The sequence below is a fragment of the Erythrolamprus reginae genome, chromosome 1, assembly GCF_031021105.1.
Source record: "Erythrolamprus reginae isolate rEryReg1 chromosome 1, rEryReg1.hap1, whole genome shotgun sequence".
Taxonomy (NCBI): domain Eukaryota; kingdom Metazoa; phylum Chordata; class Lepidosauria; order Squamata; family Dipsadidae; genus Erythrolamprus; species Erythrolamprus reginae.
Genome location: NC_091950.1, coordinates 229,164,232 through 229,185,820, shown reverse-complemented (window position 1 = coordinate 229,185,820; position 21,589 = coordinate 229,164,232). Strand labels below are relative to the sequence as shown.

Sequence of the window (21,589 nt, the reverse complement as noted above, 5' to 3'; positions counted from 1 at the left end):
TTTGTTCGCCTCCCGAGCTCACATTCGGGATACGAGCGCCAAGGAGCTGTCTCCTGAAGCCGAACACTAACTTCCGCTTTCGGCTTCAGGAGACAGCTCCTTGGCGCTCGTATCCCGCGTGTTTTAAAAGGTTGCAGCCGGCCTGGGGGGCTCGGGGGGGTGCTGGCAAGCCCCCCAGGCCGGCTGCAACCTTTTAAAACACGTGCGCCGCTTCGCAGCTCTCTGCTGAATCCGGAACACTAACTTCCGCGTTCGGATTCAGCAGACAGCTGCGAAGCAGCGCGCGTGTTTTAAAACGTGGCAGCCGGCCTGGGGGGCTCGGGGGCTTCCCCCCTAGCCCCCCAGGCCGGCTGTGACGTTTTAAAACACGCACACTGCTTCGCAGCTGTCTGCTGAATCCGAACGCGGAAGTTAGCGTTCCGGATTCAGCAGAGAGCTGCGAAGCAGCGCGCGTGTTTTAAAACGTCACAGCCGGCCTGGAGGGCTCGGGGGCTTCCCCCCGAGCCCCCCAGGCCGGCTGCCACGTTTTAAAACACGCGCGCTGCTTCGCATCTGTCTCTGAACGCTAACTTCCGCGTTCGGCGGCAGCGGGTTTTTTTGTTGCACGGATTAATTGACTTTACATTGTTTCCTATGGGAAACAATGTTTCGTCATACGAGCGTTCCGACTTACGAGCCTCCTTCCGGAACCAATTAGTCTCGTAAGTCGGGGTTCTACTGTATATCTAAACACTGAGATACATGAGTGTTTCCTTCAAATTGTTAGAAAATATACACACTTCGTTTTTTTCTGAAATCTGCTAAAATCTATTTTGTGGGATGTCAGTACAGGGCTTCATCCTCTGTATAGGCAGCTGGGAAGGACCAAGCTAATTCTCCGTACTGAAGGAGCGGGTCCAGCAGTCACATGGGTTGCTCATGTCCAATCCGGTGGAACTGAGCCTAGTATTAAAAAAGCTTGCCGGATCCGCCCCTTCCCCAGAATTCGCTCAGTTCGCATATCCTGCGGTTGTATTGTGAATGCTCGTTCAACATTCTAACACCTTCCCTTCGACCTTTCCTTCAAAAAAGTAGTAAGATTTATTGTCTTTATTCAATTACTTGCACTATTTGCGCCAGCCGTTTTTAAAAGGAAAAAAAATAAAAAGCGGCTAGGCTTTTTTACTTGGGAGAAGTTGCGGTTTCGTTTTCCCCCGGCGGTTTTGCCGGTTACGATTCCTGCGGCCGCTTGTGGATTCTTCTAATCCCTTGGCCTGGAGGTCCTGGTGCAAGTATTTATTATTGGATTATTGCTTAATTATTGTATAAAAATATATTTAAGGGCTTATAAAATACCTCCTGCGGAGTGGGACGCCTTTAGTCTCCTGGACTTAGTCGATCGCTTTTCCCCTTAAGAAATTCTACGAAGCGATTTTTTGGCGCGAAGGCCTTCGCGCCCTTTCTTAAAATATCTAGGCCTCTCGTGTTGGCCTTCTGCCAGCCGCGTAGGCCTCAGTCCACCGCGTGGATCCGGGAGCGGGCCTTGGGGGTCCCAGGCTAAATTCTCCACCGGCCTAGCCTCCAACCAGAGTGCCTTGGTTTTACTTAATTGCAAAGTTTAGGGAGGCTGGCCCCGCTGGATTTGGGGGCACGAACTCTGGGTTTGCCCAGATTGTCCTCACGTTTCAGCAGCTTCGAGGCCTCGAAGCAGGATCCATTCCTCTTGGGAAGTCCTTGAAATCTTCTCCTTATAATTTAATTATTGGCTCAGCCTTGTCTTCTGTTAATTGTCAGACTATGGCTACCTTTCCCAAGAGAGGCACAACTAAAGGTCCCAGAGAGGCCAGGCCTACAGGCGATGAGATTACTAGTATCCCCCAGGCCTCTTCCTCCTCTTCTCCAGGGGCCCGCCCCTCGACCAAGGTCACCAGGGCCGAGAAGAGAAGGGACCTAGCCCTACAAAAGATTCATGATAAATCAGCAAAACGTTTGAAAGTGCAGGCCCAAGTAATCAGTAGTCAAGACCCACCAGAGGCCTCTAGCCTGCCTCCTTCTGGGGTCCCTGTGTTATCTCTGGATGAGCCAAACCTAGACAGACCCCAACCTAACCTATGGGGCATAGGTCCAGAGGAACCAGATATTATGGAAGATTCCCCCCAGCCAGGATCCTCCCAGGCCCTTAGGGATTCTTCTGCCATTTCTGCTGATATTTCCAGTTTACCTCCTGAGTTCCAATCTATTTTTGCTGTGTTGTCCAAAGCCATTGATGCCAAACTCTCCTCCATCAATGAGCTTCCTTTACCTCTTCCTCCTTCTCGTTCCTCCCGCCCCTTGGGTTCTTCCCCAGCGGTCAGAGCTCCTATTCAGGATGACTCAGAGTCCTCCCAAGATGAATATGAGGATGTAGAGGAGGATGAAGACCCTTTCCAGGGCCTATCTGAGGACGAGGAATCCCAAATAAAGGTCCCTCCTCCCATTACTATTTTCCCTTCTCAACTATTCAAATCTCTCCTCCTCAAAGCTAGAATTTCTACGGGATTATCGGCCCAGGAGAAACAAGCCTCCACTTCCACTGATCCCCCGGAGGAGAATTTACCTTACTTCACAGAGGAACAGGAGGATAACGAGGTAATCCCTATGCCTAAATTATTTAAAGATGCCTTACTTAAACAGTGGGATTTTCCAGCCTCTGGCCTTAATCCCTCTACCAAGGACAGAAAGTTGTATAAACTCTCCTCTTCCTATGAAGAGCTTCTATCTTTTCCCAAACCAGATGAACCTGTCAAAATTCTTCACTCGGCAGCGGCTGTGCCAGGCGAGGCGGAGGAAGTCCTCCGTCCAGAGGACAAGCGCATCGAGCAAATGCTCAAAAGAGGTTTCTCCGCTGATTCCTGGGCCATTAAAAGTTCTGCAGCAGCCTCCTTCTTCTCCAGAGCCATGCTGCTGTGGCTTCGCCAACTTCAACAGCACATTCCTCCAGATGACTTGAGAGGTCAACAAGACTTCAACAAGGTCTTTGCAGCTGCCCAGTACGTGGCTGATGCCACCTTACAATCTACTAGATTTTCTGCTAAGTCTATTGCAGCCTCTACAACGGCAAGAAGACTCCTATGGATTCGCCCTTGGCAAGCGGGAGTTCGCCAAAAGTGGCAGTTATCCCAGGGCCCCTTAAAGCGCGACCTTCTCTTCGGTGATCTTCTGGATCCTCTCCTCACGGAGACCACAGACAAGAAGAAGGTTTTGGGCCCAACCACAAAAAAGGTTACTAAAACGCAGTCCTTTCGTCGCCCAGGGCGCCAGCAAGATCAAGCGGCTTCCTATCAGAGATCTCCAGGTCAGTATTCCCCCCGCTTTCGTTCCCAAGGTAGGAACTCCAGGGGTAGGGGTTTTCGTTTCCAAAGGGGAGCTGCCTCTAACAGGGCTTCAAAAAAACCTAGATGGTAACCTTTCCTCCATTCCCATAGGGGGTCGCCTAGCTCATTTCGCTGCAAATTGGCGTCTCACCTCCAAGGACCCTTGGGTCATTGACACTGTTCAATCAGGCCTTCTTTTAGAATTTATTTCTCCTCCCCCTAAACGTTTTATTTCCTGCCCTTCGCCCAGGTCATCCTCAGATTGTAACCGTATGGAGGAGGCCATTTCTCATCTATTGTCCATTAGAGCCATTCAGCCGGTCCCTTCCGGTCAGAAGGGCCTAGGTTTTTACTCCATCCTATTTATGGTTCCAAAGTCCTCCGGAGGTTGGAGAGCCATTTTGGATTTAAAGAAACTAAACCTATTCATCAAATATAGGAAGTTTAAAATGCACTCCTTGTCTTCTATTTTGGCCGCCATTCACTCGGGAGATTTCATGGTCTCCTTAGACCTCACTGAGGCCTACCTTCACATTCCTATAGCCAAATGCCACAGAAAATTTTTACGTTTTTCCTTTCAAGGCAGGCATTTCCAGTATAGGGCGATGCCATTTGGCCTTTCCTCGGCCCCTCGGGTCTTCACAAAGCTCTTGGGGTCCCTGGCGGCCTATATCCGGGCGTCTCCCATCCACATTTTATGTTATCTTGATGATATTTTAATTCATGGGAACTCCCTAGAGAGAGTGAAATCAGACCTTTCTGTCACCATGTCAGTCCTTCAGGACCATGGGTTTTCCATCAACTTTGAAAAAAGTCACCTCCAACCTTCCACTTCCATTCCTCACCTGGGAGCCATTATTGATTCAAAATCTTCCCAGGTTTTTCTCTCTCCCGAGAGAAAACTCAGTATAGTGGAGTTAATTTCTAACATTTTATCTAATCCTTCAGTATCCATAGTTACTCTATCTTCTCTTTTGGGGAAGATGGTGTCATGCATAGGCATCATTCCCTGGGCTCGCCTTCATGCTAGGGAACTCCAGTGGCTTCTGTTGCCTTTTCAGAGATCGGGGCACAGCAACTCAAATCGACGCATTGTCATCCCACTGAGTGTTCGCAGATCCTTCAAGTGGTGGAAGTCTCCGGCCATGGACAGAGGATCCCCGTTCAGGTGCCCGGATCAATTTGTCATCACCACAGATGCCAGTCTATCGGGATGGGGCGCCCACGCCCAGGGGATGATAGCCCAGGGCACGTGGTCCCCGGAGGAAGCTTCCAGGCCAATAAATTGGCTAGAGTTAAGAGCCGTCTCCCTGGCTCTGAAGCATTTCTCTCCTCGCATCCCCAACAGGCACGTTCTCATTCTCACCGACAACATTGCCACAAAAAGCCATATCTGCAGGCAAGGGGGCACGAGATCCAAGGCTCTCATGAGGGAGGCCCTCAAGCTGGGCCTTTGGGCGGAAAAACATCTCCAGTCGCTCCTAGCCGATCACATCTCGGGGAGTCTCAACATCCAGGCGGATTGGCTATCCCGGGCAACGATAGACCCAGGAGAGTGGAACCTCCATCAAGACCTGTTCCATCAAATCACCCTCAGATTCGGCCTACCAGTCCTGGATCTCTTCGCGACCAATGCGAACGCCCAACTCCCTCGCTTCTATTCCAGATTTCCATCCCCGGGAGCGGAAGCGATCAATGCCCTCCGGAGTCCATGGCCTCCAGGCCTACTCTATGCATTTCCTCCGATTCCAATCCTCCCGGACGTGATTCACAAGGTCCTCACCGAGAGGGCCCGAGTAATCTTAATCGCCCCTCATTGGCCCCGCCGGCCCTGGTTCGCAGATCTCCAACAGCTGTCCGTCCAGGACCCTTGGCGACTCCCCGTTTCGGGGGATATGCTGCGGCAGGGGGCCTCTTTCCATCCAGACCCGGAGTGGTTCCACCTCACCGCCTGGCTGTTATCAGGAGAGATTTAGAGCTGCGTGGGCATGACCCTGATTCAGTGGAGGTCATTCTAAAGGCCAGAAGGGGCTCGACCAACCGAATCTACGACCACACGTGGTCCAAGTTTCACCAGTGGTGTCTTCAGGAAGGTCTCTCCCCTCTGTGCATCCCCATACACAGAATTATTTCCTTCCTTATGCAAGGTTTCCATAAAGGACTCTCCACCAGCACCCTCCGGCGTCATCTGGCAGCCATTTCATCTGTCCTAGGGGGCCCCCGCAGACAGCCTCTCCGATCCTTCCCTGAAGTTCAGGAATTCCTCAAGGGCATAGCCAACCTCAGACCTTCCAAGGTCCACAGGTATCCATCCTGGGATTTGCCACGGGTTCTCCACTCCCTCACGCAGGCACCATACGAACCCCTAAAATCGGCGTCCCTCAGGTACCTATCCTTTAAGGTAGCCTTTCTGGTGGCTATTACCTCTGCCCGACGCATTTCGGAGCTGGCTGCCCTCTCAATCAGGCAGGACCTTTGCCAATTCCATCAGGACAAGGTAGTCTTGCGACTGGACCCCACCTTCTTACCCAAGGTCAGTTCCATGTTCCACAGATCTCAGGATATTGTCCTACCTTCCTTCTGCCTCCAACGAGACCATCCCTTGGCAATTAGATGGCACACCCTGGATCTCACCAGAGCGCTGAGAATATATATCCAACGCACAGGACCCTTTCGGAGGTCAGAAGCACTTTTTGTAGCCTATCATCCCAGAGTCATGGGGGCCAAAGTGTCTTCAACAGTAATAGGCCGTTGGATCAGAGGGACTATATCTAAGGCCTATGAGTCGGCCTCCCTCTCAGTTCCAAGGAACATCACTGCGCATTCCACCAGGAGCGCAGCCACCTCGGCCGCTTGGGCGACTCAAGCCCCGTTGGAGGAGGTCTGCAAAGCAGCCACTTGGGCCTCGCCAAATTCCTTCATCAGGCACTACAAAATTGATTCTTACGCTTCAGCGGACGCTGCCTTCGGCAGAAGGGTACTCCAATCCGTTATCTCACACGATAGCAAGCTAATCCCACCCTAGGGACCATCTATTGGGTATGTCCCATGTGACTGCTGGACCCGCTCCTTCAGTACGGAGAATAGGCGTTGATTGCTTACCTGAACGCCTCTTCTCGTACGGTGAGCGGGTACAGCAGTCACTTCCCGCCCTTGTATGTGTCTTCTTTACCTTTCTATCTCTTTCTTCCTCTAACAATGAGAGTTGAACACTACAGAGCTTCACAACTGAGCCTAGTCTATGGATTCGCGAATTCTGGGGAAGGGGCGGATCCGGCAAGCTTTTTTAATACTAGGCTCAGTTCCACCGGATTGGACATGAGCAACCCATGTGACTGCTGTACCCGCTCACCGTACGAGAAGAGGCGTTCAGGTAAGCAATCAACGCCTATTTTCTGTGATTGTCCTTCCTTTCCATCTCTGCAAAGGATGGAAAAAGAGGATAAATCCATTCTTCTGGCATATGCTGTTTGCTTACTATATTTACATGAAATAGTGGGAAAAACAACAACCCAGTGTTGCTAATCAAGTTGCTCATCAATTTCTCTGCATTATCTCAAAGTTCCTTTGAGTCAGATGCCCAATATAGATTTAAACTCCTAAAACGATGTAGTACAATTTAGTGTTCTAATAAAGGAATCCTGACTGGTTAACTACAGTGAATATAGTTTTTCCCCCTGTCCCTGATTGGAATGCACACCTCTCCCATAAATCAGTCTTTCCATTTAGTTCTATACTTGCAGCACGTTTCATTCCCTCCAAGGCCCTGTTGGTTTTTCTTTTGGTTGCTTCATTTCAGTCTGACCTGTCTTTGCCAGAATCTATGTCAACTTCTCTTTTTCATCGTGCATTCTATTTCTGTTTCATTGTTATTATTAGATAGGCCCTGATAGCAGATGGTTCTATCAGTTGTGTGCTGATATTAATCTTCAAATAGGTTTTGAAGAGTTAGGACCATGTATGTTCTTGGGATGTTCTATACCAATGATGGCGAACCTTTTTTCCCTCAGGTGCCGAAAGATCGTGGGTGTGTGCTGTTGCGCATGTGCAAGTGCCCACACCCATAATTCAATGCCTGGGGAGAGCGAAAACAGCTTCTCCCACCCCTCGAAGGCCCTCTGGAAGCCAGAAACAGCCTGTTTCCCAACTTCTGGTAACCCCAATATGCTCATGTTTTGCCCTCCCTGGGCTCCAAGGATTCCCCTGAGCCAGGGGAGGGTAAATATGTCTTCCCCCTTCCCCTACGGAGGCTCTCTGGAAGCCAGAAACGCCCTCCCAGAGCCTCTGTCTGAGACAGAAATCAGCTGGCTGGCACACACATACACGTTGGAGCTGAGCTAGGGCAACAACTCACGTGCCAGCAGATATGGCTCCGCGTGCCACCTGTGGCACCCGTGCCATAGGTTCACCATCACTATTCTATACCTTTCCCAAGTGGGTAGCAAAAAATGAGACTATAGAACAAAAAGAATAGCAACTTAGTGCATAGAATTTGAGCAAATGATGGTGGTGATTTTTTTTTATCCATCATGGGCCCCTCATTTGGAATGTCAAGATGCATCTGCAACTCAACTAGTTAAAAAGTTTCAAATAATATTCAGAAAGAAAGAAAATCCATTTTTCTGAACATTTTGAATAGGAAAAATTTCCCTTTACTCAAATTCAGATGGTTTTGTAACGTGTGTGCTTATGTTCAATAAACAAAATGTTGTTGGACGTAATTTATATTCTGTTTAGACTGACCTTTGAATATAGGTACTAATCCTTATAGCAATAGCACTTAGATCTATAATGCTGCTTTACAACAATTACAGCCCTCTCTAAGCACTTTTACAAAGTCAGCATATTGCCCCAACAATTTGGGTCTTCATTTAACCCACCTCAGAAGGATAGAAGGCTGAGTCAGCCTTGAGCCTGGTGAGATTTGAACTGCTAAATTGCAGGCAGGCAGCATTCAGCAGAAGTAGCTTGCAAGTACTGCACTTTAACCATTGTGCCACTGTGGCTTATGTAGGAATGTATCCAACACTATGCTTCTCTATTCTATTAATTTCATTCTATTTGCCTTTACTATAATAATCCATTGATTTGTGACTATCAGTATGAATTTTCACCTGTTTTCCATTTTTTTAAATTTTATTATTGAACTTGTTACATTTATACACCACGTTTCTAACAGAGCAGTTTACAATTTAATTTAAGTTGTATATCTTTTTTAATGCCATAGTCTGGCTTTTATAAACTAATATCAATAATGTAATTTCTATTGCACAAATAGAAGGTAAATTTATAAGTGTTTTGTATATGTAGAAATAGAGATAGACAGAAACAGACAGACTGGACAATCAAAACAGCAGTTTCTCTACAATTAAACACATAGCTTCTTTATCACTATGGTTTATCAGCAATGATGCCAGCTGTTCCTGCTTGTTTCCTTTTCCTGATAGAAACAACTAAGTATTCAGCTTTGAAAATGAATCCAGATTCAGATACTGGTTTGTTTAGGGAGGATTCTGAAGGGGAAGAAACAAACTGTCCTTTAGAATATGCTTTTTAGATTTGCAATAGGAATTGTGAAAAAAGATTTCCATTTGTTTAAGAAATGGCTTTTTAACATGATACCTATCATTTTGAATTTCCCATCAAACTTTGTATTATGATATGATAAAGAGTGGGATTAAACATTTGTTTTAGAAGAAGTGCCTTTCCTTAAATACTAACATTTATTTCAGTCTGTAAATGTTCATTATTTTAAAATTCCAGAATTCATTTTGAAGTGATCCTTTTAGGTCATGAAATACACTGCTCAAAAAAAATAAAGGGAACGCTTAAACCACACAATATAACTCCAAGTAAATCAAACTTCTGTGAAATCAAACTGTTCACTTAGTAAGCAACACTGATTGACAATCAATTTCACATGCTGTTGTGCAAATGGAATAGACAACAGATGGAAATTATTGGCAATTATCAAAACACACTCAATAAAGGAGTGGTTCTGCTGGTTGAGGACCTTCAGAGCATATCTCAGTACCAATGCTTTCTGGCTGATGTTTTGATCACTTTTGAATGTTGGTTGAGCTTTCACACTCGTGGTAGCATGAGATGGGCTCTACAGGCCATACAAGTGGCTCAGGTAGTGCAGCTCATCCAGGATGGCACGTCAGTGTGAGCTGTAGCAAGAAGGTTTGCTGTGTCTGTCAGCATAGTGTCCAGAGACTGGAGGCGCTACCAGGAGACATGCCAGTACACGAGATGTGGAGGGGACCGTAGGAGCAGCAACCCAGCAGCAGGACCTCTACCTCCGCCTTTGTGCAAGGAGGAACAGGAGGAGCACTGCCAGAGCCCTGCAAAATGACCTCCAGCAGGCCACAAATGTGCATGTGTCTGCACAAACCGATTTCCTGAGGATAGTGAGGGCCCGACGTCCACAGATGGGGGTTGTGCTCACAGCCCAACACCGTGCAGGACGCTTGGTATTTGCCACAGAACACCAGGATTGGCAAAGTCGCCACTGGTGCCCTGTGCTCTTCACAGATAAAAGTAGGTTCACACTGAGCACATGTGACAGACGTGACAGAGTCTGGAGACGCCGTAGGGAGCAATCTGCTGCCTGCAACATCCTTCAGCATGACTGGTTTGGCAGTGGGTCAGTTAATGGTGTGGGGTGGCCTTTCTTTGGAGGGCCGCACAGCCCTCCATGTGCTCGCCAGAAGTAGTCTGACTGCCATTAGGTACCGAGATGAGATCCTCAGACCCCTTGTGAGACCATATGCTGGTGCGGTTGGCCCTGGGTTCCTCCTAATGCAGGACAATGCCAGACCTCTTGTGGCTGGAATGTGTCAGCAGTTCTTGCAAGATGAAGGCATTGAAGCTATGGATTGGCCCGCACGTTCCCCAGACCTGAATCCAATTGAGTACATCTGGGACATCATGTCTCACTCCATCCACCAACGTCACGTTGCACCACATACTGTCCAGGAGTTGGCGGATGCTTTAGTCCAGGTCTGGGAGGAGATCCCTCAGGAGACCATCCACAACCTAATCAGGAGCATGCCCAGGTCATACAGGCACGTGGAGGCCACACACAATACTGAGCCTCATTTTGACTTGTTTTAAGGACATTACATCAAATTTGGATCAGCCTGTAGTAAGTTTTTCTACTTTAATCTTTTGTGTGACTCCAAATCCAGGCCTTCATTGGTTAATAAATTTGATTTCCATATTTCCACCTCTCACAATGCTAGACAACACAGTATCAACAGTATAGACCTTCAAATTTCTAGGTTCTATCATATCTCAAGACCTAAAATGGTACCTTAACATCAAAAACATCATCAAAAAAGCACAACAAAGAATGTTCTTTCTGCGCCAACTCAGGAAGCTCAAATTGCCCAAGGAGCTGCTGATACAGTTTTACAGAGGAATCATTGAGTCTGTCATCTGCACCTCTATAACTGTCTGGTTTGGTTCTGCAACCCAACAAGACCGACAGAGACTTCAGAGGATAATCAGAATTGCAGAAAAAACAATTGCTGCCAACCTGCCTTCCACTGAAGACCTGTATACTGCACGAATCAAAAAGAGGGCGGTGAAAATATTTACTGACTCATCACATCCTGGACACAAATTGTTTCAACTCCTACCCTCAAAACGTCGCTACAGAGCACTGCACACCAAGACAACTAGACACAAGAACAGTTTTTTCCCCGAACACCATCACTCTACTAAACAAATAATTCCCTCAGCACCAGTGTTCCCTCTAATTTTTTCCCGGTGTGGGCAGAAAGGTATAGTGTCTGAGCAGCAGTCCTTTTGGGACTGGGCGGCATAGAAGTCTAAATAAATAAAGTGTGAGCGCACACTATCAGGCGTACGCGAGTTCTGACATCCATAATTCGCTCCCCCTCCTTTCTCTTTCCTCCTTCCTCTCTCATCTCTTTCCTTTCTCTCCCTCCCTTTCTCTTTCCGTTCTCTCCCTCCCTCTTCCTCTCTATCCTTTATATATGTCTCTTTCTTTCTCCCTCCATCATTCCCTCTTTTTCTCCCTCCCTTTCCCTCCCTCTTTCTCTCTATCCTTTCTATCTGTCACCCTTTCTTTCTCTCCCTCCTTCATTCCCTCTTTGTCTTTCCCTCCCTCCCTTTCTCTCTATCCTTTATAGCTCTCACTCTTTCTTTCTCTTCCTCCTTCATTCCCTCTTTCTCTCCCTCCTTTTCTCTCTTTCCTTTCTCCCTCCCTCCTTCTCTCTATCCTTTATATCTCTCACTCTTTCTTTCTCTTCCTCCATTCCCTCTTTCTCGCCCTCTTTTTCTCTCTTTCCTTTCTCTTCCTCCCTCTTTCTCTCTATCATTTATATCTCTCTCTTTCTTTCTCTCCCTCCTCTCCCTCCCTCGCTTTCTCTCCCTCCCTCCCTCTTTCTATCCTTTATATCTCTCACTCTTTCTTTGTTTCTCTTCCTTCTTCATTCCCTCTATCTCTCCCTCCTTTTCTCTCTCTTTCCTTTCTCTCCCTCCCTCTCTCTCTATCCTTTATACATCTCTCTTTCTCTCCCTCCTTCATTCCCTCTTTCTCTCTATCCTTTATATCTCTCTCTTTCTTTCTCTCCCTCTTTCATTCCCTCTTTGTCATCGAGTTGGTGGCATGGGCGGTGGATTCACACAGACACCCCGCACGGACGAACATCAGGCTGGTGGCGTGGCCGGCGGATTCGCGCCTCCCCCCACATGGATAGACATCGGGCTGGCGGCAGTGCCGGCGGATTCGCCCCCCCTGCACGTACGGACATTGGGCTGGCGGGGTGACCGGCGGATTGCCCCCCCCCCCAGCACGTACAGACATCGGGTTGGTGGTGGGCAGCCAGCTTTGCTGACGCCGGCCAGCAAAGCTGGCTTTCCGGGAAAACAGCGCACTTTTCAAATTCGGGCTGGCGTGGCACAAACACTTCTATAGGACTCACTCGCCTTGCTGAGGCCGTGCCGAGGCCCGCTCGCCTCATGGAGCCCCACTCCGCCTCGGCCTCCTCCGCCGCCCGGCTGGGCTGCCTGCGGGACTCGCACAGAAAAGCAGCGAATTTGAAAAGCGCGCTGCTTTCACAGAAAGCCGGCTTTGCTGGCCGGCGTCAGCAAAGCTGGCTGCCAGCCGCCAGCCCGATGTCCGTACATGCTAGGGGGGAGCAATCCGCCGGCCACCCCACCAGCCCAATGTCCGTACGTGCCGGGGGGGAATCTGCCGGCACTGCCGCCAGCCCGATGTCCATCCGTGTGGGGCTGGGGTGAATCCGCCGGCCATGCCGGCAGCCTGATGTCCGTCCATGCGGGGCCCCCCGAATCCGTCGATGAGAAAGAGGGAATGAAGGAGAGAGAGAAAGAAAGAAAGAGAGGCCCCCCGCACGGACGGATATCAGGCTGGTGGCGTGGCCGGCAGATTCGCGCCTCCCCCCACATGGATGGACATCGGGCTGGCGGCAGTGCCGGCAGATTCACCCCCCCCTGCACATACGGACATTGGGCTGGCGGGGTGACCGGCGGATTGCCCCCCCCCCAGCACGTACAGACATCGGGTTGGTGGTGGGCAGCCAGCTTTGCTGACGCCGGCCAGCAAAGCTGGCTTTCCGGGAAAACAGCGCACTTTTCAAATTCGGGCTGGCGTGGCACAAACACTTCTATAGGACTCACTCGCCTCGCTGAGGCCGTGCCGAGGCCCGCTCGCCTCATGGAGCCCCACTCCGCCTCGGCCTCCTCTGCCGCCCGGCTGGGCTGCCTGCGGGACTCGCACAGAAAAGCAGCGAATTTGAAAAGCGCGCTGCTTTCACAGAAAGCCGGCTTTGCTGGCCGGCGTCAGCAAAGCTGGCTGCCAGCCGCCAGCCCGATGTCCGTACATGCTAGGGGGGAGCAATCCGCCGGCCACCCCACCAGCCCAATGTCCGTACGGACGGATATCAGGCTGGCGGTGTGGCTGGCAGATTCGCCCCGCACGGACGGACATCAGGCTGGCGGCGTGGCCGGCGGATTCACACACTCCCCGCTCGGACGGACATCAGGCTGGCAGCGTGGCTGGCGGATTCGTCCCCCCCCCTGCACGGACGGACATCAGGCTGGCGGCGTGGCTGGCGGATTCGTCCCCCCCTGCACGGACGGACATCAGGCTGGCGGCGTGGCTGGCGGATTGGCTCCCCCCCCCGCACGCACGGACATCAGGCTGGTGGCGTGGATGGTGGATTCACCTCCACACACACATGGACGGACATCAGGCTGGCACATTCGGGGGGCCCCACACACACGGACAGACATCGGGCTGGCGGGCAGCCAGCTTTGCTGACGGGTGCAGGGTTCAAGCCCTGTGCTGGCCAGCAAAGCCGACTTTCCGGGAAAGCAGTGCGCTTTTCAAATGCGCTGCTTTCCTACACCTTTTACCTGGGCAGGGTGGGGAGGCGGCCACCTTCTCCCCCCCCTGCCCAGGAAAGAGGTGCAGGAAAGCAGCGCATTTGAAAAGCACACTGCTTTCCCGGAAAGCCGGCTTTGCTGGCCGGCATGCCCTCCCCTTGGCTCTGCCTCCCGCTGCCGCCACGCAGCTCACCTCAGAAGCCTTGACGATTTGCTGGCCTGCACGGCGTGGGGGAGGAGGCCGATTCTGGGCCCGTTGCCCCTGGCTCCAGGGGGCAGCTCCCAGCACGGCGGCTGGGAAGGAGGCCAACGCCTCCTCCGACACCGAAGGGAAGTGGAAGGGCGTGGGAGGAGATGGGCGCGGCCGACGGCAGAGCCCAGGAAGCCGGGGCTTTCTCTCCCACCAACAGCTTGGGAGGGGCGGATCAGCTGTCGGTCGGGGAGAAACCCGCTCCGCGCCAGCTTGGAAAACTCTGCGCTGTCCTTAAAATTTGCCTGCGCTATAGCGCGCTGCGCAGCTTACAGGGAACTATGCTCAGCACTGTCAACTTTTTACTAAGTCTGCACTTCTATTTCTACTAGTTTTTTCTCATCATTCCTATCATCCTTTTCCTCCCACTTAGGACTGTATGACTGTAACTTGTTGCTTGTATACTAAGATTTTTATTAATATTGATTGTTTCTTCGTTGCTTATTTGACCCATATGGCAATCATTGTTGTACTACATGATTCTTGACAAATGTATTGACAAAATTGAACGGGTCCAAAGACGGGCTACAAGAATGGTAGAAGGTCTTAAGCATAAAACGTATCAGGAAAGACTTAATGAACTCAATCTGTATAGTCTGGAGGACAGAAGGAAAAGGGGGGACATGATCGAAACATTTAAATATGTTAAAGGGTTAAATAAGGTTCAGGAGGGAAGTGTTTTTAATAGGAAAGTGAACACAAGAACAAGGGGACACAATCTGAAGTTAGTTGGGGGAAAGATCAAAAGCAACGTGAGGAAATATTATTTCACTGAAAGAGTAGTAGATCCTTGGAACAAACTTCCAGCAGACATGGTTGGTAAATCCACAGTAACTGAATTTAAACATGCCTGGGATTTTATCCATCCTAAGATAAAACACAGGAAATAGTATAAGGGCAGACTAGATGGACCATGAGGTCTTTTTCTGCCGTCAGTCTTCTATGTTTCTATGTATCTTTTTCTTTTATGTACACTGACAGCATATGCACCAAGACAAATTCCTTGTGTGTCCAATCACACTTGGCCAATAAGAATTCTAGTCTATTCTATTTTTTTGTGATTTTATTGTCAGCACATTCAACTTTGTACAGAAGAAAGTATTCAATGAGAATATTTCATTCATTCAGATCTAGAATGTGTTATTTGAGTGTTCCCTTTATTTTTTTGAGCAGTGGAGTTTTCAGAACCTTTATTTGGCTTCATGAAAAGACTTCAAAATTCATCCAGATAGAACATAGGCATAGGCTACATATAACAAACTGGATCCTATCAGATTCTTGACAATTTTCTTAAGAATGTGTGTGAAAAAATACAAATACATTAATTTCACAATGATATATGTATTATCTTTATGACTTATTTTTAACGTTACTAATAGCTTTAGCTTTAACTTTGCTACCATCCAGTATTTTTTGTGCATTCTTTTTTTAAAGTTGACCTTCCCTGTCTGTTCCGTTGCCTTATTTCATATTTCCAGAATCCCACGTTTACACTGTTGAACACTGGAAGGGTTGATTTGCAAAGATATAAGTTATATATGTAAGCACTTAAAATTCTCCTATATAATATCTGTGTACTATCTTAGGGAAGAAGATGATTGTAAGATATAACTTCCCTTCTTTTACAGCTCAATGGTGTATGTGTGATATGTAATGATTAGATAATCATGCCACATTCTTGATTGCATTTGTCAACAGATTAACCGAGGTCACATGACTACTGAAGCTAAGAGAGCTGCCAAGATGGAAAAAAAGCTAAAGATATTACTTGGTGGTTATCAGTCTCGAGCCATGGGACTCATAAAGCAATTAAATGACTTGTGGGATCAAATCGAACAAGCTCATCTTGAACTGTGCACATTTGAAGAATTAAAGAAGCATGAAGATGCAGCTATTCCAAGGCGACTGGAGGTAAGATTGTGGAGTATTGATCTACAGTCTATCTCTAAAAAGAATGACAGTGGTAAAAGAAATAAACTAAGTAATGCAGTACTAGTAAAATCATATTTTAAAATTTGTATATCATACACATTTAGATTTCCTTTTAAATTTCCCTTTGATACAAAGTGCGTGTCATTTTATTCTTCCTATTTTTTTGAACATTTTATAACATACATTAGAAATTAGTGTTCTCTACATAGTAATGCCAAACTCCAGATTTCTGTCACTTCCCATTGAAAGTAAAGACTTGTCTGTGGGGCCTATTAGGGAAGTTTTACTATAATCATTTCCTTCCATACTAAGGATAGCATTCTATTCCTTCCAGTTTATTTCATGCTAACTTTATTCTATTTGTTCTTTCAGTGCCTAAAAGAAGATGTTCAACGGCAACAAGAAAGAGAAAAAGAACTTCAGCAGAGATTTGCAGAATTCATGCTGGATAAGGAAGCATTTCAGTCAAAATATTAAGTGGCCTATTTTGCTTTTACTGTGTTTGTAATATTTTTCAGATGCAGCTGATAAATTATGATGCACCTCTCCCATCAAAATTAGGCACCAGCATACGTGCTAGTAAATTTATATTGTATTTTAAGAAGATGCTTTGTACCACATAGTCATGTACCTTTTCCTTTGGAAGAAAGAAGCAGACATGGCATCCATATATCCTGATCTAACAAGTATAATTTGCATGCTGTAAAAATGCTATACAGGGTAAACATTCCACACCCACTTTTAATTCATCACACAATTATTTTGTTAAAGTTACAGTTTCCTTATCCTTTTAGAATTTCACCTGAGATCAATGAAAAGTATACAGTATATTTAAAAGAGTCTTTGTGCCACTAATTACTGTCACTATTTACTGTGAATCTGGAATGTAAAGTGGTGTATTAAAGTGTATTTGCGTCTAACAACTTGAAATTTGTTTGCAAATTTTAAAATTTCATTTTAAATTGAAATTAGGTAACAGCATTTATTCTGATCATATAATGTTCACATGATTATTATGGAGTTTATGTATTTCATGTTTAATTTTGTGGATATTTTGTTGATCATAAAATAAAAAATTACAAGTTCATGAAACTTGATGTGTATGACGTGAGGATTGATTGAGAATATCTGGTGAAGATTACCTCAGGTGTCAAACATGGAACTTGAAGTATATGTTCACATTTCTGAAAAGACAGAGCCCTTGCAGTCCAAAGAGGGGAGGGGGATGCTGCAAAAAAAAGCCACCTTCCACGTGTGCCAGCTCCATCGTGCTTGGGGTTCTGAAGCAGCCCGTTGGCTTCTCACCCTGCCAACTGCCTGCTTTCTTTGTGCATAGTCCTGGACGGCCGCTGGTACCACTTTGGGAACTTGGCTTGTGGTGCTGGGTTGAAAGTTAGTGGGGTGCTTCAGAGCCCCAAATTCCACTGAGCAGGCATGGATGGAAGGCAGCCTTTTCTCCAGCATCCCCCTCCCCTCTTTAGATCACCTTGCAGGGTTCTGCCTTTGCAGAAATGAGGTGGGTGGTTTGTACAGAGGATTGGTGAGGGGTGTGTGTGGCCCTCCAGGATGGAGAGCAGAGCAAGAGAAGGCTGTGCTGCTTTGGCCTCACTCAACCACACTTTTTCCAGCCCATTCGCCCCACAGTGCTGTGAACTTGCACCTGCGACTCTGTCCTGCCCAGCTTCACCCACCACCATTTCCCATGAACTTCCTGGGACATAGCTGGAGTGAAGGACAGGTGGGAGCACGTAGGCTTGGCCAGCGCTCGGCTTACCTTCCTGGTGAGGCTCAGAAACCAGCCAGCATACCTATCCACCAGCTCTCCAGGCAGCGCCACTTTTTCCCTGCCCCGCCAATGTCCCTGCTAGCCCATAGACCACACTCTGGGACAGCGCATGACGGGATGTGCAGCTGCTGGGCTAAAGTGCAGTTGCCACTGCTATTACCCCTGTCACCTTCCCGTCTTTGGCTACGGGACCTTCGCAGGCCAGGAAGCATCAGGACACGTACCTACGGAACTCCGCCAGCCTCAGAGATCTGTTGACCTCCAGGCTGATGGAGGCCTTGGTGGGGCAGGGAAAAAGTGGTGCTGCCTGGAGAGCCAGCAAATGGGCCTGTCAAGCAGTCTCCAAGCTTTACCAGGAAAGTAAGTCGAGCATCAGCTAGAGGACTTTCTTCCTTCTCCCGCTTCCAAGAAGAGAAAAAGAGATTGGAAAAGGCATGGATGTTTCTCATATGCATTCACACATTCAGGGACTGCCTCACTTTCTCTCATTCAGATATACCTGCACACATGGAACTGTTTTATAAGCCATAAACTCTATGTCAGGAATCCCCCCTCTTAGAAATTGGTGAGTAATTTGGAATTTTTGGAGCATCTCATAGCTACTGTCACAAGCTATTTGACTGGGGAGGGGGGTTGCTTTCTACTGCAGAAGAAAGGAAGGAAGGTCAGTAGCAAGGAAGACATGGTAGGAAGAAGGGAAGAAAAAAAGAAAGATGGTAAGTAATAATAATAATTTATTAGATTTGTATGCCGCCCCTCTCCGCAGACTCAGGCCGGCTCACAACAACAATAATAACAGTATACAATGTAACAAATCTAATATTAAATTTATCTTAAAACCCATCATTTAAAAACCATACAACACAAGCATACTATACATAAACTATATAAGCCTGGGGGGAGATGTCTCAATTCCCCCATGTAGGTAGATAGGTATGTAGGGAAGGAAGGAAGGAAGAGTGAAAGAAAAAGAAAGACTTATGACCACAATTGAGACCAAAATGTTGATTGCTAAGCAAAAGTGTCTGATTCCCAAATGTATGTATGTATATTTATTTATATATTTAAGCATATATGAGATTACAGAAAAAGTATAAACATGATTATGAATACATAAAATGTATAAACAGTTATAAATACATGAGATGGTTACGAATACATGGGGTAATTAGGACAGGAACCTTAGGCACGATGGTGCACATGCATGCCCCTTACAGACCTCTTAGGAATAGTGTGAGGTCAACAGTAGACAGTCTAAGGTTAAAGTTTTTGGGGTTTGGGGAGGAAACCAAGTCAGGTAGTATATTCCAGGCATTGACTAGCAACAGAGTAGTCAATGCCTGGAATATACTATTTTCTGCAATCGAGTTTGGAGTGGTTTACCTCTATTGTATGCTTGTGCATGGTGGTTGAAGCTGAGGTAGTCATTGACAGGTAGGCCTTTGTAGCAGATAATTTTATGTGCTACACTTAGATCAAAGGCCTTCAGCTCGATCTTCAGACATTAGTATGTTACCACTGGGCTCATTTTTATTACGTTTTTGGGAATTGGTATTTATTGGCCAAACTTTTCTTACTGTGCATCAGGATGTGGCTTGTCAAATGAAGCAGTATACAAATCCTGCACTATAAACAAACAAAGGAACAAATAAATAAGAACAAAGAAGATCTTTGAAACTTGCACAAGGAAGCTCCATTGTCACAGGTATGGGTGATTAATCCAACCTCAAGGTAATTTTGGGGGGAAAATATGACACAGATCTGTCTGCCTCATTCTTATATTTAGGAGCCACTAAATCTTTCTATAGTTAAGATGTAACTGCATTGCCTAAACAATTTGTGGGCAATCAGGTTCCCACATCCTATTTGACTCACTATATTTTTACAGTAAAACAATATTTCAGTATATTTATTTAACAACATATGCTGTCCACCATTAAAGGAAATTCTATTTACATAAAGGAAAACCTAAATACAAACTAACAACAAACAGGATTAAAAGAATTAAAATTTAAAAGTTACAAATACTGAAAAAATAAAATTATCTTCAACCTACGAAAAATGTGCACTTTCAATATACTGAACTGTCTGCTTAGCAAAACAGAAAAGTTGTGCAATGCAATTGTTAAGAGCATGATTGATCTCTATGACTAGCACAGCTAAAGGGCATTCCATCGTATCCTTTTTCTGGCTTAATCATATGGAGTTGTTTAGCATCACTAAAACACCCTATTATTTAAAATGTTTATAGTACATACACAATATTTAGACAGAGTGGTTTCTGTTAATTATTAAAACAATAAGCAAGATACATTAACAAAATTATACAATGTAACAAAAGATATACAACTATAGATGTCAACAGCTGGAAAGGGATTGGAGACTGTCACAAGGTGTTTGAAATCCAGAAGTCTATTTAGGTACTTCTGTGTCTTTTCCATTTGGATTCAATCACGTTGGATTTATATTCACAGGGAAACTATTGCTCCTGGCAGAGCATAATAACAACATGTGGGATTCCACAGTCATTGAGTTTTTCTCTCATGTAAATTCATTTTAAAAGGCAATCTCTTACAGTACCAAAAAAAAAAAAATCAAAAGAAGTTCTGCAGTTAGATAGTACTCTAAGCCTTTAAAATATATGCCATGTATACAAGATGGAAATGAATATTTCTTTATTTAAGTCTACTATCTCAAACCTTATAATGACAAAGATGTGATGACATTACAATAAGCTATCACATCTGGAATTTTACCCTTGTTGGCTGTTCCCTAAAAAGTTGGACCTAGGTTTCAGTAAACCATCACAAAACTAAAATCTTAGCAAATTCTGCTTCAGATCCCACAAAACATTACATGTCTGGATCTTTTCCCATTTTATTCTCTTCCTTTTTACCTGAGTAATTTTTAAACTGGTAAAAAAGGTTAAAACATAGAATCATGCACTTAAGGGAAGAATTTATTTTATTAGATCTATGGCTTGAGGAGGGCTACAGACAAAACCAGGGATTACATGTGATAACTAAAGAGTCAATATAAGAACTTTTACTATTGAATAAATGCACCAAAAATTGGCAATGTATCAGGTAGTAAAAGTAGTGTCATATACCCAGTATTAATTGTATGCACAAGACAAATGAGATAAACAAAGAGGTGCTGGAAAACATACTATATTCCCTCCTTAAACTATCTTCTCCTCTGCATAGTGGCTATGAAGGGTGGATGCTGTTCTGTATGTTTCTAGAAATCTGGCAAGTGGTTTTGCACACCTGTTTTCAAGGTGGGAAATTTGAGATCTAAATAGCATAGGGCTTGAGTTGTGAGGCACATAAAGAAATAGTAAAATAAAATCATAAACACTCAGGAGAGAAAGACAAATTTGTTTCTTAAGTTATCCCAGAGGAGAATGGAGAGATAGGATAGAGTAATGGGGCTGGGAAACCAAGGTTTGATCCCACACTTAGTCATTATCATTCATTACTGGTATGACCTGTAGCCCATTATTCTGTATTTTGACCAGTTGGACATATTTATTAATATTTCTTTTTGACATTCAGTTAGAAGACTATGGTATAGTTTATTGTGAATGTTGTAATAGCATGAAAGGGAGCCTCCCGATGGTACCTCTCCACTGTTGGCCTAAACATTGGAAACATGAGATGTATAAATATGGATACAGTTTCTCAGGGGATCATGGGATACACATCAAGAGCTCATCTGGACATTTTTCTACATTTCAGGAATATAACTCCGCTGAAACCTTTCATATGTTTTTTTTCCTTATGCACAGTTGTGAAATTGTGGTTTTATATTTATATTTAAGTATCTTCTCCTCCAAAAGTGCATATGTGAGATAGTTGATATTCTGATATTAAGTCCCCAAAAGTAAATGTTTTAATGAGATAA

At 46.0% G+C, this 21,589-nt stretch overlaps 1 protein-coding gene across 1 annotated transcript in view; it reads left to right on the top strand.

Moving 5' to 3' along the window:
* CDC5L (cell division cycle 5 like) overlaps nt 1–16,989 on the top strand; it is a 47,172-nt gene extending 30,183 nt beyond the window's left edge. The window contains exons 15-16 of the mRNA XM_070732464.1: nt 15,664–15,876; nt 16,270–16,989. Of these exons, the coding sequence (XP_070588565.1) occupies nt 15,664–15,876; nt 16,270–16,374 (318 nt within the window). The 3' untranslated portion in view covers nt 16,375–16,989. The remainder of the gene's footprint in view (nt 1–15,663; nt 15,877–16,269) is intronic.
* Nucleotides 16,990–21,589: the final 4,600 nt, after the last annotated feature.